This window comes from Rhinoderma darwinii, chromosome 9, assembly GCF_050947455.1.
Source record: "Rhinoderma darwinii isolate aRhiDar2 chromosome 9, aRhiDar2.hap1, whole genome shotgun sequence".
In the NCBI taxonomy this organism is placed as follows: Eukaryota; Metazoa; Chordata; class Amphibia; order Anura; family Rhinodermatidae; genus Rhinoderma; species Rhinoderma darwinii.
Window position 1 is genome coordinate 30,233,697 of NC_134695.1, and position 25,041 is coordinate 30,258,737.

The following is a 25,041-nucleotide window of genomic DNA, read 5'->3' on the forward strand; positions in this document are numbered from 1 at the left end:
AGACTTATCTGCTTGTAGTAAACAATTAATAATATTATAAAGGGTCCAACAAAAATAGCTGAACACAGTTCAAAACTCCATATATACACACTCAACTAACAATCGACTTGTCAGGAGCCATATAAACCAAAGTAAACAATGTATAAAAATATAAAATATACCTTTTATTAAATATATATTAAAATGCAAAAAAAAAAAACTATACAAGATGGTAAAAACATAGAGCTGGTGAACACCAAATATACAATGTATAATGCAGCTAGGTATATCAATTTATAGAAATGATTACGGCTAGGTAGTATATAATACAGAAAAAGCGAATTTATATATGACTCATATAAATGGAGTGAATGAACAGTGTTATAGAATACCTAATGATTCATGTATGTATGAGTCCTATCAGAAAGGTACACAAAAAAGACAAATAGACACCTTCGTTGACACACTTGAGTGTGGTAACAACTAAGAAGGATGTCTGAACGGTGTGAAAGAGTGATGTAAAGAGCTATAGATGCTCACCTAGCCGTAAGTCTTTTAGAGGTGTAACCGGCCGCCTCAACGTGCGTTTCTCAGTAGTATTCCTCCTGTGTAGTATTCCTCCTATACACTGTTAATTCACTCCATTTGTATGAGTTATATATAAATTAGCTTTCTGCGTAATCATTTCTATAAATTGATATACCTAGCTGCATTATACATTCTATATTTGGTGTTCACCAGCTCTATGTTTTTACCATCTTGTATACTTTTGTTTTTGCATTTTAATATATATTTAATAAAAGGTATATTTTATATTTTCATACATTGTTTACATGACTCCTGATAAGTTGATTGTTAGTTGATAGTAAACAATGAATGTTTCTACTGAATAACAAGGAATTAATACATAAAGTTATTGGAAACTTGTAGAACTTTTAATTATACAAAAAATACCATTAATTTGCTGAAAGCGGACAACTGGTTTAAAGGGAATCTGTCACCAGAAATTGGTCTATAAAAGCAGCAGCACAGTAACATAGAGTAGCTGTTAGGGATCTGCCAGGTACTTCATCTAGCTACACTCCTGGGATTAATCAATCCACACCTGAGGCCAGACCTGTTCGACTGACACCTTCTCCCACCAACCAGGGTGGCAGGCTCAGGAGTGGGAGAGCCTATCGCGGCCTGGTCTCTCGGAGTTAGCTCCGCCCCCTGCCCTTTATTACCTGCCCTGTGCTCTCCCTCAGTGCTTGTAATTCTTTTGGATTCCTGGCCCCACTGCTGCTTGCTCCAGCCTGCTTCTGCCGTGCTTCTGCCTTGCTGCAGTTCTGCTTGACCTGCTTGCTTGCCCTGGCTTGCTTCTGTCTCCGTGCCCGCTCGGGTGTACTCACTTCGTCCTGGTCCTGACTGTTCGTTCGCCGCCCCGTTTCCTCGTGGCGTTCCGTGGCTACTGCCCCTTCCCTTGCGTGTTCCCTGTTTGTCTTCCTGTGCACTTAGCCAGCGTAGGGACCGCCGCCCAGTTGTACCTCGTCGCCTAGGGCGGGTCGTTGCAAGTAGGCAGGGACAGGGCGGTGGGTAGATTAGGGCTCACTTTCCCTTCACCTCCTTCCTGCCATTACATAATTACAAGCCCTTACCTAGTCTACCATTTCTCCTACGCTGACGCTATCATGGACCCCCTTGAGACCCTGACCCAGCAGATGCAGGGCCTCTCCCTACAGGTCCAGGCCCTGGCCCAAAGGGTCAATCAGGGTGACGCTGCTTTAGTAGTACCCCTCACCTCACCTCTAGAACCCGACCTCAAGTTACCTGACCGGTTTTCAGGGGACCGTAAGACGTTTCTCTCCTTCCGGGAGAGTTGCAGACTGTATTTCCGCCTAAAGCCCCACTCCTCAGGTTCCGAGAACCAGCGGGTGGGTATCATCATATCCCGACTCCAGGAAGGGCCCCAAGAGTGGGCCTTCTCCTTGGCTCCTGACGCCCCTGAACTTTCCTCTGTTGATCGTTTTTTCTCTGCCCTCGGACTCATTTACGACGAGACTGACAGGACTGCTTTAGCCAAGAGTCAGCTGGTGACCTTACGTCAGGGTAGAAGACCGGTTGAGGAATACTGTTCTGATTTTAGGAAGTGGTGCGTAGCTTCTCAGTGGAACGATCCGGCCCTAAGGTGCCAGTTTAGGTTAGGATTATCTGACGCCCTGAAGGATCTGCTGGTTAGCTACCCCTCGCCTGACTCCCTTGACCAGGTTATGGCCCTAGCAGTACGACTTGACCGACGTCTCAGGGAACGTCAGCTAGAACGCTTCAGTGTGCTCCCCTCTGACTTTTCTGCGATTCCCCCCGAGGTCCCGTCTCCTCGCCCCTCCACGGAGGACTCGGAGGTACCTATGCAACTCGGGGCCTCCATGTCCCCTCGACAACGTAGGGAGTTTCGCAGAATGAATGGCCTCTGCTTCTACTGTGGGGACGACAAGCATCTACTGAACACCTGTCCCAGGCGCAAGAATAAGAAGCCGGAAAACTTCCGCGCCTAAGTGATCATCGGGGAGGTCACTTGGGCGCACAGGTATTTCCCGTTAATGTGAAACGCAATAAAATTTTGCTTCCCTTTCAGGTCTCGTTTGCTGGCCGGTCTGCCACGGGCAGTGCTTTCGTGGATTCTGGCTCATCTGCTAATATCATGTCTGTGGAATTTGCTATGTCTCTAAAGATGCCTTGTATTGATTTACCTTATCCTATCCCTGTAGTAGGAATCGACTCAACACCCCTTGCTAATGGTTATTTTACTCAGCATACTCCTGTTTTTGAACTCCTGGTTGGCTCCATGCATTTGGAGCAGTGCTCTGTACTGGTGATGCAGGGATTATCGTCTGATCTGGTTTTAGGCCTTCCCTGGTTGCAGTTGCATAATCCCACATTTGATTGGAATACTGGGGATCTCACCAAATGGGGTAATGAATGTCTTATGTCATGTCTTTCTGTTAACTCTATTTCTCCCCGGGAGGAGGTAAACACACTTCCTGAGTTTGTTCAGGACTTTGCCGATGTGTTTTCTAAGGAGGCCTCCGAGGTGTTTCCCCCCCATAGAGATTACGATTGCGCTATCGATTTGGTGCCTGGTGCCAAGCTTCCTAAGGGTAGGATATTTAATCTTTCATGTCCTGAACGTGAAGCGATGAGGGTGTATATCCAAGAATGCCTGGCCAAGGGTTTCATTCGCCCCTCGACTTCTCCTGTAGGTGCTGGCTTCTTCTTCGTGGGGAAGAAGGATGGTGGTCTTAGGCCGTGCATTGATTATCGTAACCTGAATAAGGTCACCGTAAGGAACCAGTACCCACTTCCTTTGATTCCGGATCTTTTTAATCAGGTTCAGGGAGCCCAATGGTTTTCTAAGTTCGATCTACGGGGGGCATATAACCTTATCCGCATCAAAGAGGGGATGAGTGGAAAACTGCGTTCAACACACCCGAGGGTCATTTCGAATACCTGGTCATGCCCTTTGGGTTGTGCAATGCCCCTGCTGTCTTCCAGAATTTTATTAATGAAATCCTGAGAGAGTACCTGGGTAATTTTCTTGTTGTGTACCTTGATGACATACTGGTGTTTTCCAAGGACTGGTCCTCCCACGTGGAGCATGTCAGGAAGGTGCTCCAGGTCCTTCGGGAGAATAATCTGTTTGCTAAGACTGAAAAATGTGTCTTTGGGGTACAGGAGATACCATTTTTAGGGCAAATCCTCACTCCTCATGAATTCCGCATGGACCCTGCCAAGGTTAAAGCTGTGGCGGAATGGGTCCAACCTGCCTCCCTTAAGGCGTTACAGTGTTTTTTAGGGTTCGCCAACTATTACAGGAGATTTATTGCCAACTTCTCGGTCGTCGCTAAGCCTCTTACGGACCTTACCCGCAAGGGTGCCGATGTCCTCCATTGGCCCCCTGAGGCCGTCCAGGCCTTTGAGACTCTCAAGAAGTGCTTTATCTCGGCCCCCGTGCTGATTCAGCCCAACCAAGAGGAGCCATTTATTGTGGAGGTTGACGCTTCCGAGGTGGGAGTGGGGGCCGTCCTGTCCCAGGGTACCAGCTCCCTCACCCATCTCCGCCCCTGTGCTTACTTCTCTAGGAAGTTTTCGCCCACGGAGAGTAACTATGATATTGGCAACCGCGAACTTCTAGCCATTAAATGGGCTTTTGAGGAGTGGCGGCACTTCCTGGAGGGGGCCAGACACCAGGTAACGGTCCTTACGGATCACAAGAATCTGGTTTTCCTAGAATCGGCCCGGAGGCTTAATCCTAGACAAGCTCGGTGGGCACTATTCTTTACCAGATTTAATTTCTTGGTTACCTATAGGGCTGGGTCCAAGAATATTAAGGCTGACGCTCTGTCACGTAGTTTCATGGCCAATCCTCCTTCCGAGAAGGATCCCGCTTGTATTTTACCCCCTGGTATAATCGTCTCTGCCACGGATTCTGATTTAGCTTCTAATATCGCGGCTGATCAGGGTGCAGCTCCCGGGAACGTCCCTGGGGACAAACTGTTTGTTCCCCTGCAATACCGGCTGAGGGTACTCAGGGAAAACCATGACTCCGCTCTATCCGGTCATCCTGGCATCTTGGGCACCAAACACCTCATTACCAGAAACTATTGGTGGCCTGGGTTGCCTAAAGATGTTAGGGCTTACGTCGCCGCTTGTGAGGTTTGCGCTAGGTCCAAAACCCCTAGGTCCCGACCTGCGGGCCTACTACATTCCTTGCCCATTCCCCAGAGACCTTGGACCCATATCTCCATGGATTTTATCACCGATTTGCCTCCATCTCAGGGCAAGTCGGTGGTGTGGGTGGTAGTCGACCGCTTCAGCAAGATGTGCCACTTTGTGCCCCTTAAGAAGCTACCTAACGCCAAGACGTTAGCTTCTTTGTTTGTGAAACACATCCTGCGTCTCCATGGGGCCCCAGTCAATATCGTTTCTGACAGAGGGGTACAATTTGTTTCCTTATTTTGGAGAGCTTTTTGTAAAAAGTTGGAGATTGATCTGTCCTTCTCCTCCGCCTTCCATCCCGAAACCAATGGCCAAACGGAAAGGACCAACCAATCCCTGGAACAATATTTAAGGTGTTTCATCTCTGACTGTCAATTCGATTGGGTCTCATTCCTTCCCCTTGCTGAATTTTCCCTGAATAACCGGGTCAGTAACTCGTCAGGGGTCTCCCCGTTTTTCTGTAATTTCGGGTTTAACCCTAGGTTCTCCTCCGTCTCCCCTGGTTGTTCCAATAATCCTGAGGTAGAGGAGGTTCATCAGGAACTGTGCACTGTCTGGGCCCAGGTTCAGAAGAACCTAGAGGCGTCCCAGAGCGCACAAAAGATTCAGGCGGATAGTAGACGTTCTGCTAACCCCCGGTTTGTCGTCGGGGATTTGGTCTGGTTGTCGTCCAGGAACTTGCGCCTTAAGGTCCCGTCCAGGAAGTTTGCTCCCCGATTTATTGGACCTTATAAGATCATTGAAGTCCTCAACCCTGTATCCTTCCGTCTGGAGCTCCCCCCATCCTTTCGCATACATGACGTCTTCCATGCCTCCCTCCTTAAACGCTGCTCCCCGTCCTGGTCCCCCTCGAGGATACCTCCTGTTCCCGTTCTCACCCCTGAGGGGGTGGAATTCGAGGTGGCCAAGATTATGGACAGTAGGATGGTCCAGGGCTCCCTCCAGTACCTGGTCCATTGGAGAGGATACGGGCCGGAGGAGAGGACTTGGGTACCTGCCCGTGATGTTCACGCTGGGGTATTGATCAGGAGGTTCCACCTCCTCTTCCCCACTAAACCGGGTCCCCTTAGTAAGGGTCCGGTGGCCCCTCATAAAAGGGGGAGTACTGTTAGGGATCTGCCAGGTACTTCATCTAGCTACACTCCTGGGATTAATCAATCCACACCTGAGGCCAGACCTGTTCGACTGACACCTTCTCCCACCAACCAGGGTGGCAGGCTCAGGAGTGGGAGAGCCTATCGCGGCCTGGTCTCTCGGAGTTAGCTCCGCCCCCTGCCCTTTATTACCTGCCCTGTGCTCTCCCTCAGTGCTTGTAATTCTTTTGGATTCCTGGCCCCACTGCTGCTTGCTCCAGCCTGCTTCTGCCGTGCTTCTGCCTTGCTGCAGTTCTGCTTGACCTGCTTGCTTGCCCTGGCTTGCTTCTGTCTCCGTGCCCGCTCGGGTGTACTCACTTCGTCCTGGTCCTGACTGTTCGTTCGCCGCCCCGTTTCCTCGTGGCGTTCCGTGGCTACTGCCCCTTCCCTTGCGTGTTCCCTGTTTGTCTTCCTGTGCACTTAGCCAGCGTAGGGACCGCCGCCCAGTTGTACCTCGTCGCCTAGGGCGGGTCGTTGCAAGTAGGCAGGGACAGGGCGGTGGGTAGATTAGGGCTCACTTTCCCTTCACCTCCTTCCTGCCATTACAGTAGCCTCACCTGAATATAATGCTGTTTGACTTTTTCAGATGCGTGGCTCCGTTGCAGAAATATAAGTTTATTCTTTATATGCAAATAGAGCAACGAGGGCGTCACCAAACAGCTCTACCTTCCTCTCCCCAGTCTGTCCCTCCCTCCCTTCCTCCTCTGATTGACAGGGCCAGGCATTCTCCTGAGCGCACCTTGGCTTCTGAATTGTCTCATGCGCAGTACAGCGCTGATGTTTCGCGAGTCATATCCGCTTTACCGCACATGCGCCGATTACGTCACACAGCGATTGAACCCGAGAAAACAAAATAGTGTTTATAGGTGGATATTGCCTTTAAGCAAACAATGTGACATGACAGCAATAAAAGGCTGATTGGAAGTTTTCCACATGAGCGTGCTTTGTCACCACCTCAAGTCAGGGAAATACACTTTAAACACAGTAGTGAATACCCCTTAAATGTATTATTATAAGCATTACTATCCTTTGTGGTAAATAAAAAAGGTTTAGCTACTTTGGCTATAAATACATACACACATTAGAAATGGGCACAAAGCAAATTTCTTACCAATATCTTGGAAAATGAGTGAAATTCTAGATGTGTTAGGTGTTCTGCCAGTTCAGCAGGATCTAAGTGATCAAACAGCAGGGATGTTTTCCTTATTCTGCCACCACATTGTCCTCGCTGTGTTACTTGTCTTTTCCAACCATAAGATGGACTGTAACACACAAGGCATGAATTAATTCTCATACAGTGCATTTGGTCTTCAGACCCTTTCACTTTTTTCAAATTTTGTTATGTAGAGGCCTTGTACTAAAATAAAAAAAAATAAAGCTTTTCCCCATTATTCTGCACTCAATACCCCATAATAACAGTGTAAACAGAATTATAGACATTTTTGCAAATTTATTCAAAATGAAAAACTCAATTATTTAGACCCTTTGCTATATGACACTTGAACTTTATCTCTGGCGTAGCGTAAGGAAGAGAAAAGGGTCTAATATGTCTTGCAAGGTGCGCAAAATTTATCTCACAGCGCGCAAAACTATGATCAATTTGGCACAGTTTCTGCCGGTCTAGGTCTAACTTTAAGACAGTATAAATAAATCAGTGAGTAATAAGTGTAACTGCCTGACCCTATGCTATCTCCTGGAAAGACAACTATTCGTGCATTCCGTCGTGCATGTACGTGATTGTGATCGTGCGGGCAACCTCCAATCCCAGCCGTTTAAACCCTTAAATGCCGTGGTCAATAGCCTCCCTCTGTCACCGATTGGAGGCCCGCTAATGCAGACGGGTTGCCATAGCGGCCAGGGACCTGACAAAGGCCACCAGGCCTGCCCCGGCTATATGCCTATTAGGCAGTTTTATACTGACAGGTAATAATGTTTTGTTATACTAAGTATGCCAAAGCATTATATCAGCGATCAGAAGATTACATTGTAAAGTCCTCAAGTGGGACAAAAAAATAAAATGTAAAACAGTTAAAAAAAAGTTTATTACAAAATAAAAGAAAGATTACAGTAAAAATGAAAATAAAACCACTTTTTTTCCATAAAAAGTGGTTTTATTCACTGGAAGTGTAAAAAAAAAAAATACACATATCTGGTATCGCCACGATCGCAACGACCCGAAGAATAAGGTTAACATATTAATTAAACCACCGGGTGAATGCCGTACAAAAAAAGAACACAAAAACTACAGTGGAAATGCATTTTTTTTCCATTCCCTCCACAAAAAATAAAATAAAATGTAATAAATAAATCACATGTACTCCAAAATAGTACCAATGAAAACTACATCTCGTCCCGCAAAAAGCAAGCCCACAAATGGCTACATCGACGGAAAACTAAATAAGTTACGGCTATTGTAATGTGGCGATTTAAAAACAAATAATGTTAGTTTAATCAATTGCGAACCGCCCAAAGACTATAAACGTCCGTGCGGTCTGCACTTATCTCTGATGGATGTTCCAGAGCGTCCTGCAGAGTTAGCTGGTTTGCCGCTACCCAGCGGCATTTAGCCCTGTGATACAGCTGTCTCTAGACAGCTGTATCACTGAGATTCAACCGGAGACTGCTCAGTGTGGTCTCCGGTCATGTGATCGTTGTGACAACCTGTCACAACGATCACATAGCTCCTCCCAGCGTCGCTTACGTGCGAACTATGAGGAGCTCTGTGATACAGCTGTCCAATGACTTGGTATCCGGTCATGTGATCAATGTGACATATTGCTCCTGCCGACGGTAAGGTGCTCCGTGGTACAGCTGTCTAGGAACAACTGTATCACAGATCTTCATCCGGTGACCACTCAGTATGGTCTCTGTTTATGTGATCGCTGTGACAGCCTGTCAAAGTGATCATAGAAAAGTTTGCTAGCAAATAAACTTTTCCAGTTGTATCTTCTCCCTCTCTGGCAAGCTGCCAGAGAGGGAGAAGACTAAGGGTGTATTTACACAGTAAGGGTATGTGCACACGAGGGCATTACGTCCGTAATTGACGGACGTATTTCGGCCGCAAGTACTGGACTGAACACTGTGCAGGGAGCCGGGCTCCTGGCATCATAGTTATGTACGATGCTAGGAGTCCCTGCCTCGCTGCAGGACAACTGTCCCGTACTGTAATCATGTTTTCAGTACAGGACAGTTGTCCCGCAGCGAGGCAGGGACTCCTAGCATCGTACATAACTATGATGCTAGGAGCCCGGCTCCCTGCACTGTGTTCGGTCCGGTACTTGCGGCCGAAATACGTCCGTCAATTACGGACGTAATGCCCTCGTGTGCACATACCCTAAAGGTTTGCCGCGGTTTTTGCAAAATCTCTGTAAAGCCGCATGCGTTTTTCAATGCGGTTTGCGGCCGAACAGGAAAAATGCGGCAAAAAAATGCGGCAAAACCGCACTGTCTGTATACACCCCAAGTAATGTAAAAAACACACACACACACACACACACACACTTTTTTTCCGATAAAGATATTTTTTTCAATAAATATATTTATCTGTGTCTGTCTATCTGCTACACGGCGACTTTGGCCACATCACAGGTCGCCGATCTAAAGAGTGCTATGTCCTGAAGCCTACACTGCAAGTAATAAAAGGCAATGTGGTTGTGTCGCAATGCGGATAGGCCATCAATATCTGATCGGTGGGGTCCGACTCCCAGCAACCACGATGAGCTGTTTTGAAGGGGGCCATAGCGCTAATACGAGTGCTGCTTCCCCTTCATTTCCTTTACTGCCCACACTGTGAATAACGGACACACTAGTAGCGACTATTCACAGTATTACAGTTTACACTTGAATGGGAGAAGGCTATAATACTAAGGATAGGCCATCAATTTTTTGGGGCTGGACAACCCCTTTAACAGTGTTTTGGCTCTTCACAACATCTGTAATGGTCGTATGATGTCAGCAAACTAGCTTTGGAAAACTGCTCTCCAAAACCAGTTTGCACACCATTCATTGTAAGCTCCGCCTTGCGCCCAGCGTGTAAGACATACACACATATTTGGTATCACTGAAGTCGTCAGAAGTTGCTTAATATGTACTCATGTGTGTTTACCCAGTGGCATGCACCAGATGTCAAAAAACATCACCTAAAGTCATTTTTTTTCAATATTTTTTTCCATTTTTCCTTTCATATTTTAAAAAAGTAAAATATATCTATTATTTTTTTTACACAATATGGAAGCCCAATATGTTCTGAGAAAAACAAGACCAAATACGTATAGGTTGGAAGAGCAATAGAACAACAATTTGCTTTTAAATTGGAACATGGTTAAAACTTGAAAACGGGCCTGGAAGGGGGTAAAGCTTCTGGACAGAAAGGGGTTAAAGGGGCTGTGTGATGTGAGGACCGAAAATTATTAGCAGTGTACTCGTCGTCATGTGACTGGGCCCGCTTTACGATATGTAATTTATGTGGCAGGAGTACAGCGATTACATAGCGTACAGTGGGCCGGTCACATGATGACGAGTCATGTCATCATGAAGTTAGACTGTGCCACTAGACTTCCCGTCCCCCCGGCAGCGCTGTAAAAATCTATTAAAATCGGAATGCGCATTAGCAGTGTACTCACATACTGCAATGAGTACACTGCTAATAATTTTCGGTCCCCACATAACCCCTTTAAAAGTGTTTTAATTGTGCAAAAGTAGTAAAATAGAAAAACCTATACATATTTGGTATCGCCATAGAATAAAAAGGTAATATGCTATTTACACCGCATAGTGAACGGCATCAATTTGCAATGCGAAAAACAATGCTGGAATAGCTGTTTTTTTTTTAATTCCTTCCCAAACAAACTCATAAAAGTCAATCAATATAATATATACACCCAAAAATGGTGCAATTGAAAAACACAACTTGTCCCGCAAAAAAACAAGCCCTCATACGGCTATGTCGACACAGAAATAAAAAAGTTATGACTCTTGGAAAAAATAATAAAGTGGCACAAGGGAAAAAAAGGACCAGAATGGTGCTGTATCATTAACCCCTTCAGGACTGAGCCTGTTTTGGCCTTCAGGACGAAGCCGATTTTTCAAATCTGACATGTGTCCCTTTATGTGGTAATAACTCCGGAATGCTTTTGCCTATCCAAGTGATTCTGAGATTGTTTTCTCGTGACATATTGTACTTTATGTTAGGGAACAAATTTGGTCGATAAATTCAATATTTATTTATAAAAAACACCAAGATTTGAAGAAAATTTGCAAAAATTAGCATTTTTCTAAATTTAAATGTATCTGTTTGTAAAACAGATAGTAATACCACACAAAATAGTTACTAGTTAACATTTCCCATATGTCTACTTTAGTTTGGCATAGTTTTTTTAACATTCTTTTATTTTTCTAGGACGTTACAAGACTTAGAACTTTAGCAGCGATTTCTCATATTTTCAAGAAAATTTCAAAAGGCAAGGACCAGTTCAGTTCTGAAGTGGCTTTGAGGGCCTTATATATTAGAAAGTCCCCATAAATCACCCCATTTTGAAAACTGCACCCCTCAAAGTATTCAAAACAGCATTCAGAAAGTGTTTTAACCCTTTAGGCGTTTCACAGGAATTAAAGCAAAGTAGAGGTGAAAGCTACAAATTTCATTTTTTTTTTACAAAATTCATTTGTAATAAAAAAAAATCTATACCAAGGTTTTACCCAAGAAATGTAACTTATTTTTTATTGCCCAGATTCTGCAGTTTTTAGAAATATCCCACATGTGGCCCTAGAGCGCTAATTTACTGAAATACAGGCCTCAGAAGCAAAGGAGCACTTAGTGGATTTTGGGGCCTCCTTTATTTTAGCATATATTTTAGGTACCATGTCAGGTTTGAAGAGGTCTTGTGGGGCCAAAACAATAAAAAAAAAAAAAAAAAGTGACCTCATTTTGGAAACTACACCCCTCAGGGAATTTATCTAGGGGTATAGTTAGCATTTTGAACCCACAGTTTTTTTGCTAAATTTATTTGAATTAGTATGTGAAGATGAAAATCTACTTTTTTTCTGAAAAAACATAGAAATTTTTAATTTTTTTCAAGGAATAAAAGAGAAAAAACACCCCAGCATATGTAAAGCAATTTCTCCCGATTATAGCAATACCCCATATGTGGTAATAAACTGCTGTTTGGACCCACAGCAGGACTCAGAAGGGAAGGAGCGCCATTTGGATTTTGAAATTCTGATTTTGCTGGAATAGTTTTCAGTGCCATGTCGCGTTTGAAATGCACTGGAGGGAACAAAATAGTGGAAACCCCCGGAAAGTGACCCCATTTTGGAAACTACACTCACCAAGGAAGTTTTCTAGGGGTAAAGTTAGCATTTTGACCCCACATTTGTTTTGCTGAATTCATTGGAATTATTCTGTAAAGGTAAAAATCTACTTTTTTTCTGAAAAAAGGTACCCATTTTTAATTTTTACAAGGAATAAAGGAGAAAAAGCACCCCAACATTTGTAAAACAATTTCTCCCGATTACGGAAATATGCCATATGTGGTAATAAACTGCTGTTTGGACCCACAGCAGGCTTAGAAGGGAAGGAGCGCCATTTGTCTTTTGGAGCTCAAATTTAGCTGAAATGGTTTTTGGGTGCCATGTCGCATTTGCAAAGCCCCTGAGAGGCCAAAACAGTGGAAACCCCCCAAAAGTGGAAATTACACCACTTAAAGAATCTATCTAGGGATATAGTGGGCATTTAGACCCCATAAGTCTTTTGCAGGATTTATTAGAATTAGGCTGTGAAAATGAATATCGACATTTCTTCCACTAAAATGTTGCATTTTTTCAATTTCACAAAGGATAAAGGGGGTAAAAGCTGCCCAACATTTGTAAAGCAATTTCTCCCGAGTACGGCAATACCCCACGTGTGGTCATAAATGGTTTTTCATTAGAAAGTAATTAACCCTTTCTGGACTGATCCATTTTTTATTTTCCTTTTTAGTTTTTTCCTCCCCGCGTTCCAAGAGCCACAACTTTTTTTATTTTTCAGTCAATAGAGCGGTATGAGGGCTTATTTATTGAGGGACGAGCGGTTGTTTTTATTGGTACCATTTTTTGGTACATGCAACTTTTTGAGCACTTTTTATTAAATTTTTAGGTAGAGCCCAGGTGACCAAAAAACAGTGATTTTGCCGTTTTAAATGCTTTATTTTTCACGTGAGACGCTCCATACATCACCCCCCACACTACGACATGCTATGTCATGGTGCGCGAAGGGGTTAATGAGCATCGGATGGTGCAGAGTGGAAATTACAATTTTCCACTCATATGCCATTTTAGTGCACTATATGTTATGCCGAGTTTGTGCCACTGAAGACAAATACCTCAGAAAATATTAACCGGGTTCTCCCGGGTATGGCGATGCCATATCTATGGACGTAAACTGGTGTTTGGGCATGTTGCAGGGCTCAGAAGGGAGGGAGCGCCATTTGGCTTTTGGGGCGCAGATGTAGCTTGGTAGTAGTTCTGTTTGGGGTTTTACTGGTGTTTCAGTTTATAATGTGGGGGCATATGTTATCTGTGCGGAGTACATCAGGGTACATGTTATCTGTGCGGGGTACATCGGGGTATAATAAGAGGGTATAATAATGCAGTAAATAAATAATAATCCGCAGATATGTGGCCAGTGTCGCACTGATAAATGGCGCCCAATCTTATCGGCTTTTGGACACTCTGCACATTTTGCATCGCCATATTCTGGGAGCCAGAACTGTTTTATTTTTTCTCCACCGGAGCTGTGTGAGGGTTTATTCTTTGCCGGACAATCTGTAGTTTTCATTGGTACCATTTTGGGGTACCAGAATTTTTTTGGATCACGTTTTATAAAATTTTTTGGCAAGCAAGGTGACCAAAAACCATCAATTCTGACAATGTTTTTTATTCTTTTTTTTTTTATGGCGTTCACCCTGGGCTATAAATTACCATTATATTTTATACTGCGGGTCGGTAAGATTACGGCGATACCATATGTATATAATTTTTTTATGTTTTGCAGCGTTTGTGCAATAAAATCACTTATTTATAAAAGAAATTATTTTTTGTGTCACCATATTCTGAGAGCGCTAACTTTTATTTTTCAGTCAAAAACGCGGTGTAGGGGCTTGTTTTTTGCGGGACAGGTTGTAGTTTGTATTGGCACCATTTTGGCGTACATGCAACTTTTTGATCACTTTTTATTGTATATTTTGGGAGGGGTGGTGACCAAAAAATTGTGATTCGCGCACTGTTTTTCGTTTATTTTTTTCGCGGTGTTCACCGTGCGGGAAAAATAATATTACAGTTTTATAGTTGGGGTCGTTACGAACGCGGTGATACCAAATATGTGTACTTTTTTTAACGCGTTAATTTTTTTCCTATAATAAAAGACTTATTATAGGAAAAAAAGCATTCTTTGTTTATGTCACTTCTAATTTTTATTTTTACACTTTTTAAAAACATTTTTATTACCTTTTTTTACTTGTCCCACTAGGGGACACTTAGACTTGCAGCTCTGATCGCTGCTGGAACACATTACACTACACACGTAGTGTAATGTGTTCTGTCATTGTGACGTGACAGTCACACTGACAGGAAGCATCGGAGGACCGGCCGGAGGCTGATCCTCCGAGGCTTCCGTACATGGCAACCCGGAGGTCATTGTCTGGCCTCTGGTTGCCGTGAGAAGGATCGCCAGCCCCCGCAAATACATGTGGGGGGCTGCTGATCCGCTGTAAACCTCTTCAATGTGGTGATCGCAATCGACCACCGCATCGAAGGGGTTAATTGCCGATTTCAGCGGCGACATTCCGCTGATCGGCAACGGGGAGAGCAGGGCTGACACCCTGCACAGTTAACCGCCGCTGCAGTGTAGCGCAGAGCGGCGGTTAACTGTCAAAGCACTGACGTTAGTGCACGTCAAGGTGCGCGAAGTGACTGCACACATTGACGTGCATTAACGTCAAGGTGCGGGAAGGGGTTAAGTCTATTGGGTTGCAAAGTCCCCAGTTTATAAATCCAGAAATTTTCCCTATGTTTTAATCTAATGAATCTATTACACAAATCAGCAGGGATACTTTCTATGGGAATAACAGTGATGTCATCAAAGTTACATTTGTGTTTGAGGGCACAATGTCTAGAAAAACTTTGCTTGAGAAAACAATTCTTTACATTGAATCTGTGCTTATTAATTCTATTCCTGAGGGTTTGGGTTGTGTGACCCACGTATTGTAGATTACATGTAGATTGCAGTAAATAAATCACATAACTGCTTCCACAGTTCAAAAAACTTTTGATTGAGAAAATGGCATTGGTAACTATGGAAATAAAAGCAGACTTCTTATTGGCAATACTAGAACAACAGAGGCATCTAACATGGCCACAACGAAAATAACCTTTTTTTAGCCGTAAACATTTCTTGGGGGTTCCGTTGGATATTATGCAGTTTGCCAGGTGCTATCAAATTCCTTAAAGTTTTTTCCCTTCTGTAGGTGATTTTGGGTTTGGCTGGAAGAAGTGTTTTCATGAATGGATCATTTGTGAGGATATGCCAATGTTTTTGGAGTGTGGATGTGATTACTCTGCTGCCTTTATTGAAAGAGGTAATACAATTAGATCTATAGTCCATAGACTTGTCTTTTTTAGTGCCATGGGCTACAGGGTTTATACATTCAGATTGTATTAGTTGTCTTGCCAGTATTCACAACTTCAAGGTGAGCACGTATTCTATTCTTGCTCTCCTATATTACCTACTCATCTGCACTATGTGGCGCCGTGTCTTTTCTTCTCTGTTTTAGTACATTACTCTTGGAAGGCAGGGAGGAAAAAACAAAAAAAAAATGTATGTGTCAAAACGCTAGTGTTTTTGTAAAGCACTTTTTAAACTACATTTGACACGTTTTCGTCACATTTTTTTTACACGTTTTGTGCATGCTTTTGGCGCGTCTTTTTTGGCGCATAATTAGGACTCCCATTGACTATGGGAATTAGGCGCATTTTCGGCATGTTTTACGCACCAAAGTATTGACCTGACATTTTTTACGTGACATGTTTTTTAAACACGCATGCGTAAAAATTGCGTCGTGTGCACGAACATTGATGTCAATGGGAAGCTTAATCATGGGTTTCTTTGATGCGTTTTTCGGTGCGTTTTGAACGCCGAAAAAAGCGTCAAATACTCTCCTGTGAACAGACTTATGACTAACTCTATATATATGCTCTATCATATAACTAAAAGAATATTTTAAGTGTATAGCCCAATGTAAAACAAAACAGCTTTACAGTGAGGTCCCTTCCAATGTACGCCTCATGTCACAGCTGTTTGGAGGCAACAGAAGTCACACCTGAATTCTCAGGTTTTGAGTGTAGTTAGGCTTTAAAGGGGTTTTCCCATAAGGGACATAAACAGCGCAGCTCAGCGAGTTACGCTGCTTCCGTAACTCCCGACCATGTAATTAGGAAGTGGCCGGGAGCAGCGTGAGCACAAAAAGCTGGAACGGGGTTTAGGGGGCCTCGTTCTAGAGATAGGTGCGGGTCCCAGAGGTGGGCATCTATCTGACATTTATGACATATCCTATGGATATGTCATAAATGTCGTATAAAGGAAGGGAAATCATAACTAACAACTTGAGCTAAAGACTGAAGATGTTCCAGGGACTTCTATAAATTGTAACCGTTAAACGTTCATTGAACTTGTAAGATGAGCCACGATATTTACTCCATGTAATTCTACGGATGGTAGCGTTAATCCAGTAAACGATTCAATATTTTTCAGACCCTTTTACTGTTCTAGTTATTGAAGCAAGAAAAATGTCTGTCCTTCTGATCTTATGATCTCTGCACTTTTGTGAAGACAAGCATACATTAAGGCTCATGCACACATCAGCTAATGTTTTCAGTGCGCTATGCGTTTTTAATGGATAGTATAATGACCCATTCATTTCTATGGTGTCGTGCACACATCCGTTATTTTTGTGGATCCGTGTTTCTGATCTGCATAACTCAGGGCTGGTTGTATCTCAGTCAATTTTTGCGGATGTGTCTATTCAATGGTCCGTCATAAAAACAGACCACACACAGAAGCCATCCGTATGCGGTCCGTATTTTGTGGATCCGATTTTTTGCGGCCGTATAAAAAAGAAAGAGGATGTGTGCATGACCCCTTACACAGACATACAAGAGGTAGAGCTATCTTTTCTAAGCAGAGTGTGGACCTGTCAATAAATTAGAATACAGATTTCCTGAACCAGGTTGTCTTCTGTCAGGTGGAGAACCTTTCAGAAAAGACAATGTGAGAGAATGTTTAAATATAGATCCTTACAAGCTAAAACCTGTGACTCGCACTCTCTTTTAACTGAAACTAAATAGATTATTCTGAATAAAGGATTCTGCAAATAACCTTTTCCATTAGTTCAAAGGCTGGCTCCTAAAGAGGTCTGAGAAAATCCCAAGTGGAACATGAGGGTTTATTTTTTAGCATGAAGTCGCAGCAGTGCTAGGAAAATATTATGCCACTATATCTACCGTTTGCTCCACTTGGCTTTCTACTAAGGCCTCATGGTCTTCCATCTCTTATAATGCGCTAAAAATTGTGCAAAATTTTAGGCTTTAGTGAACACGCTGCAAAATATTGTTCATACAACTAATGTACGTACAAGCCTGCTACTATTTAGTGTATATAAACATAAGAAACTCACGCCTCTATTCACATAGGGCCTGTTCCAGGGGCGTAACTAGAAAAGACTGGGCCCCATAGCAAACTTTTGACTGGGGCCCCCCCTCTGCTGGGTATCACACAACCCCCCTTGTAGATAGTGCATCCCTATAGATCCCACCACACAGCGCCGCACTATAGATCGCGCCATACACAGCACCCTGTAGATAGCGCCATACACAGCCGCCTGTAGATAACGCCTTACAGGCCCCCTGTAGATAACGTCTAACAGCCCCAAATCCCCCTGTAGATAACACCATACAGCCCCCCTGTACATAACGCCATACAGCCCCCCTGTAGATAACCTCTTACAACCCCCCTGTAGATAATGCCAAACAGACCCCCCTGTAGATAACGCCATACAGCCCCCCCTGTAGATAACGCCAGAGTCCTCCCTGCAGATAACGCCATAGAGACCCCCTGTAGATAACGCCATACAAACCCCCCTGTAGATAACGCCATACAGACCCCCCTGTAGATAACGACATACAGACCCCCCCTGTAGATAACACCAAACTGAACCCCCCTCCCTGTAGATAACGCCATACAGACCCTCCCCTGTAGATAACGCCATATAGCGGCCTATAGTTTGTCCTATAAAAGACATGCATCCCCTATCCACAGGATAGAGGATACATGTGTGATCGCTGGCAGCGATAAGGAGAACGGGGGACCGAAAGTCCCCCGAAGTTCTCCATGACAAACCTCGGACTTCCGGCGTCTGCGCAGTTGAATAAAAATGAAAGGTGCGCTGGTCACGCATGCGCACAAGCGCGACAAGTGCACAATTAATTTCTATGGAGCTGCAGACAGACCCGGAAGTCCGATGTTTGTCATGGAGAACTTCGGGGGACTTTCGGTCCCCCGTTCTCCTTATCACTGGGCGTCCCAGCGATCACACATGTATCCCCTATCCAGTGGATAGGGGATGCATTTGTTTTGTAAGAACAACCCCTTCAGTGGCGTCGCGCTGTAGCCGTCATAGCAGCTGCTAGCGGAGCCTCCGGCCATGGGGGGGCAGCCCATGCTGGCGGGTGGCACGGGCCCCCTCATGCTGCGGGAGCCGCAGCAGCCACTACGGCTGTTATAGCGGTAGTTATGCCACTGGCCTGTTCACATCTGCTTTCAGCTTTCCGTTGTTCTGCTACATCAGTTGTTTTGCTCCATCAGAGGAGCAGCACAACGAAAATCATGGAAGTGTCGGTTCTGTTGAACGATGGAGACAACTGGCGCCCCACAGGACCTATATACTTTAATGGGTTCCATCGGGTTTCCGTCGAGATGGCAGTGGTTTTGCACTATTCTTTCTGGTAATTTCGGTCAAATCTGCGATGGAGGCCCCTAACGAAGCCTCCATTGTAAATGTGTACAGGCCCTTATTGTTTTCACAATTGTGAGTGCAACGATTTACCTATGAAGATAGTGAACACTACACTATATAGGGGCGTGCGTTTATTTTGTTTTTATATGTTTTAGGTTCTGTCATATTGGCATTTTATGCTTTCTGTCATGGGTTCTTGTATTTTTAACGGAAAGAATAGAGTAGTCTGCAGCCCTTTTCTTGTTGACAAAAATACTGGAACCCAGACGTAAACTTGTCAAACCCCATTATATACCTAGCAACCTAAAAAGATAATTTAACTAACTTTAAACATTAACCCCTTCGGGACTGACCATTTTTTTGCTTTTTCATTTTCGTTTTTCACTCCCTGCGTTCCAAGAGCCATAACATTTTTATTTTTCTGTTAATAGAGCGATGTGAGGGCTTATTTTTTGTGGGAGAAGTTGTCGTTTCTGTTGGAACCACTTAAAGTACCATATAATGTACTGGGAAACTGAAAATAAAGTATTTGAGGGCTGAAATGAGAAAAAACAGTGACTCCTCCATAGTTTTTTGGGTTTAGTTTTTACAGCTTTCACCGGGCGGTAAAAACAACAACTTAACTTTATTCTGCGGCTCAATACGACTATGGTGCTACCAAATTTATAGAGGTCTTTTTAGATTTTACTATTGTAAAAAAAACAAAAATCTATTTGTTAAAAAAAATTGTTTTGTTACACCACATTCAGAGCCATAACTTTAAATTTTTATGTCTTTTTATTACATTGTTTTTGACCGCGAAGTTGACCAAAAAACACAGATTTTGGCGGTATACATTTTTTACGGCGTTCACCATGCGAGTTAAATAATGGTATATTGTAATAGGTCTGACAGCAATACCAATTTTGTCTATTTTTTTATTTATTCATTTATTTTATTTTCTACATTACTTTAGAGGAAAAATGGGAAAAGTTATTTTTTTAACTTTTAATATTTTCTTTTTCACCACTAATAGCTTTATTAAATTTTTTTTTTTTTACACATTCTATTAGTCCCTCTAGGGGACTTGAACCAGCGATCATTAGATCATTGGTACAATACACTGCAATACTAATGTAATGCAGTATTACACGGATACTACATTAGTATCAGTATTACACTGATACTAATGTATTGCAGTATTTTGTAATTTTTACAGGCTTCTGTTAAGCCCTGCCTCTGGCAGGGCTTAACAGAGGCAGAGTGAAGACAGACCAGTGGGCTTACATTAGGCCCCTAGGCTGTTCTAACAACCATCGACACCCCACGACACCACGCGTTGTGGGGACGCCAATGAGTTCTCAGAGGGGGCCGCCCCCTTCATTCTAACGCCTCAGATGCTGTGGTCACCATTGACCACAGCATTTGAGGGGTTAAACGGCCAGGATCAGCGCGAACACTGTTCCTGACTATTTAGTCTCGGGGGTCAGCTGTAAAACACAGCTGACAGCTGCAACGTGAGCTCGCTCCATACATCACCTCCCGCACCACATCGTGCTATTACATCGTGGTGCGCGAAGGGGTTAATGGTGACATTGTATTGAGCCTATATTTATACTGCATTTACTACACATCTGGTATGTTTTGCAGCATTTTGACATAAAAAAGTGCCTCAAAATCTTTCATTGTTATAAAGCATGAATAGGTCAAGCGTTCACTAACTGCATCCACATAAGGTTTGAATAAGATGAACAGCACGCGGAAATAAATCTGGAACGAACTACATTGGACTAGATAATCTAATGTTGTTACACACATGGTGGATCTGTTATAAGCAAACTCTGCAAAAAAGTAAAAATGGCTTTTTGGGAAAAAGACTGGTGCTCAGATTTACATTTATGAACCCATCTACTAACATATCCTCAATAACCTTGGTTATAAGTCAAATCAAAGCTCTTCTTAAACTCCTTAATAAATGATAATGATTGGAGTATGCAAACAACACATTCTTTATACTTCAGCGGGTACACTGGACTATATGATAAAAATACATCCTCACTTCAGATTTTAAATACAAACCTAAATTTACTAGTGTGTGAGTTTGCAGATCCATATGCGTCATCATAAAACTAATTGCAGGACATTAAAAAGATGACTTCAAGTAAATTTCTGGATTTTTACGATTTATGGAGGTAAATGAGATTTATTGATATTGGACACCAAATATCTCCAAACCAGAAGTATAAGGAATAACAATAGAAAGTCAGTATGTCACAATCATGGTTGTCAATTTTATATGAATGAAATGAATATAGGAATAAAGAAATATATATATTTACACTGCCATAATATGAGCACGGTCATAATACACCCGTATTGCATGCCGTGTGAAAGTGGCCTAAGGCTGGGTTCACATATATATGTTATATATTTATTTATTATTCTGAAATTCTGTAGAAAAGTATAGCACAATGCAAGTGAATGACGTTTTAGGAAACAATGTTAAACATCGACCTCGGATTTTAACATTTGCAATGTGAGGGTATGTGCACACACACTAATTACGTCCGTAATTGACGGACGTATTTCGGCCGCAAGTACCGGACCGACCACAGTGCAGGGAGCCGGGCTCCTAGCATCATACTTATGTACGACGCTAGGAGTCCCTGCTACTCCGTGGAACTGCTGTCCCGTACTGAAAACATGATTACAGTACGGGACAGTTGTCCTGCAGAGAGGCAGGGACTCCTAGCATCGTACATAACTATGATGCTAGGAGCCCGGCTCCCTGCACTGTGTTCGGTCCGGGACTTGCGGCCGAAATACGTCCGTCAATTACGGACGTAATTAGTGTGTGTGCACATACCCTAATAGGTGAAATCCGCATCCAAGTTTGTATCGAAATACACAACACAAATCTACAATTAACACAAGCAGATTTTGGTGGCAAATTTTGTGTGAACCCAGCCTAAATGTTAAATCTATCTGACATCTGCTCTACTACCCATTCGCTTTCTGATATCTAGCAATATCAATTTCCCAATCCGTGTGTGTATTAAATGTCTGTGCCATTTCAAATGCAGCACATTGTTATGTGGAAATAAATTATTGTTGCTGGGCCAGACTATTATTCAGCAAAATCCATGTTTTTAGCTCCGGTAAACCCTCTCCTATACATTTTAAAAAAAAATACCCTTAAAGAGGCTCTGTCACCACATTATAAGTGTCCTATCACCTACATAAGGAGATGGGCGCTATAATGGAGCTGACAGCAGTGCTTTTTATTTTTAAAAAACTATCTATTTTTACCACTTTATTAGCGATTTTAGATTTATGCTAATGAGTTGCTTAATGCCCAAGTGGGCGTATTTTTACTTTAGACCAAGTGGGCGTTGTACAGGGGAGTGTATGACGCTGACCAATCAGCATCATGCACTTCTCTCCATTCATTTAGTCAGCGCATAGGGATCCTGCTAGATCTCTATGTGCTGTCTTATACTAACACATTAACAATACTGAAGTGTTTAGACAATGAATAGACATTCCACGGGATGTCTATTCACAATCTGTGCACTTTGTTACTCTGTCTGTGGTATTTACAGCAGAGGAAGCGTGATCTCGCGAGATCTCGCTGTAAATGACAGGTTACAACGAGATCACGCTTCCTCTGCTGTAACTACCATAGAAACAGTAACAAAGTGCAGAGATTGTGAATAGACATCCCGTTGAATGTCTATTCACTGTCTAAACACTCAGTATTGTTAATGTGTTAGTATAAGACAGCACATAAGGATCCAGCAGGATCCCTATGCGCTGAGTAAATGAATGGAGAGGAGTGCATGACGCTGATTGGTCAACGTCATACACTCCTCTGTACAACGCCCACTTGGTCTAAAGTAAAAACACGCCCACTTGGGCATTAAGCAACTCATTAGCATAAATCTAAAATCATAATAAAGTGGTGAAAATAGATAGTTTTTTTAAAATAAAAAGAACTGCTTTCACCTACATTATAGCGCCGATCTCCTTATGTAGGAGATAGGGCACTTATAATGTGGTGACAGAGCCTCTTTAAATGACATGAGCTCATGTTCTTAATCCGGAGCCCAGTCATTTTCCCAACAGCCAGTAAGAATGACCTTTCCACTTTAGCAGAAATATCTTGCCACTCAGCCTGTTAAGGGGGCTTCAGATGTGAGGTATGAAGCACTTGTATATATTGTAGCAACCTGTAAGGGCACATTTAAACGTGGCGGAATTGCTGTTGAATTCCGCTGTGGACAGTCCGCAGTGGAATTCTGCAGCAGCCGTTTTTTACATTTGTTTCTATACATTTTTAGGAAACTTAGTTCAGACATTGCAGAAAATAACTGTGCGGAAATTAGGCTGCGGTGCAGAATTTTCCCTCCGCAGCATGCGCTTTCCATTGCGAAGAAGAAGCGGAATTTCATTGCGGATTTCAGCCTTTGCAAAGCAAAAACTGAAATCTGTGGCAAGTCCGCTGTGATATCCGCAACGTCTGAATTACCTGTCAAATATGCAAATGTTGCTGCAGATTTGTTGCGTAATTGCCCCGAATCTGCACCAACATTTGCAGCGGAAAAACTCAGCCACGTGTGAACATGGTCTTACAAGTGTCATTTTTACACTTTTACTCCACAAGTTTCCAAATTTTAGGACAACCATTACATACACACTCTCAATGTCTATGAGATTGCTCTCCCTGCGGTTTCCTTTATTTTCCAGTGCCCTCTTCAGGTCTCGAATCTGCTCTCCCAGTTCTGGATTTAAGTCAAACTCAGCTGGGTATTCCGCTATCCAGAACCTGCAGATAGAAAAGATTAATATTGTGTTATGTAACTGGCCGAGGTTACAAAAACAACGAGCAACAGATTTAATTATTGCTAATAGTGGAAAAACGTGGAGCTACCTGACAAGGTGACAGATTCGTTCTCGTTCTGTATTATCACCAGCTTCTGAAGTAAAAAATGGTCAAGGAAAATTCATTTTCACTGGGGCAGTCATATGAAAGAAGAAAGGTGTGAAATCTAACACTTAAAATACTGCACGTCGTATTTCTTTAGTGCAACTTGATTAAACACTTTATTGCCATAAAATATATATAGAACAACATAAATATATAAGGAAACACAACACATAGAATGAGATATCAATAGATATATGATGATGACTTCTGAGGAGTGATCTCTACAGAACAGAAAGTTTCACGCTGTTGTGAGGCTCAGTGGCCAAAGTGGAAATTACAGATTTTAGTTTTTTTCTTTTTTTTTTTTTTTTAATAAACATAAATGACATAGAAAACAAAAATCTGGATTTAAACAATAGGTCATTTTCTAAAGACATTTTCCCTTTAAAGTGAGAAAATTGGCGTGTGGGTATTTAATCGTAGATGGAAACAACCAGTAATGGGGCTATTAGTAGTACAGACCCCGAGAGTTCACTAATTGTCAAATATAGTATCAATAGGGTGAATGTATTTTAGTTAAAACATAACTTTTAATAGTATAGTTGTAAAAAGTAGAGACCACACAAGGTGTAGTCAAAAAATACACACAAAGATATGTGGGGCTAAAGACTACATATGGCCCCACTGTACTAAAAGGCGATTAGTATACACTTATGCATCACAGTTACAAATTACTGTATAGTGTATAATGCATGACACATCAGTCGACTGTATGAAAAAATGGAACAATCTTACTGGTTTTGCATTTGTTAAGCCCCACGGGTGAAGGATCACTTAGATATTCTGCCTGTGGATGGAGGAGGGACATCACTTTTCCCTGTTATGCCCTTTTTATGGGCTGTCCTCTAACTCCTGTCATTGCTAGGAAAAAGAACCTTATCACCCTAAAAAAGACCTGAGCATCTAGCGCTAACCTTTTTTCCCTCCCGACACGTTTCCTCCAGGTGTATCTGGGTTCACCAGGGTGTCCGGGGGCAAAAAGAAGGGGTATTCAAAGTGGAGGACTGTGTCTGCCTCACACTTTCATTGGGCTGCTGTTTGCGTATGGCAGTAACCTTTAATCATCAAGCATTGTACATTTACCTTTTTATAGGCAGACAAACCCATATGATATGTAAGTGATGTATATGGTAACTACAGTATTCTGTAAGTGATGTATATGTGA

At 42.8% G+C, this 25,041-nt stretch overlaps 1 protein-coding gene across 1 annotated transcript in view; it reads right to left on the reverse strand.

Moving 5' to 3' along the window:
• The window catches only part of RASGRP2 (RAS guanyl releasing protein 2), a 208,939-nt gene that overhangs the window by 74,771 nt on the left and 109,127 nt on the right, over positions 1-25,041 (reverse strand). Inside the window, exons 4-6 of the mRNA XM_075837457.1 lie at positions 23,820-23,870; positions 23,583-23,714; positions 6,979-7,129 (exon numbers count right to left, since the gene is read on the reverse strand). Coding sequence (XP_075693572.1) covers positions 6,979-7,129; positions 23,583-23,714; positions 23,820-23,870 — 334 coding nt within the window. The remainder of the gene's footprint in view (positions 1-6,978; positions 7,130-23,582; positions 23,715-23,819; positions 23,871-25,041) is intronic.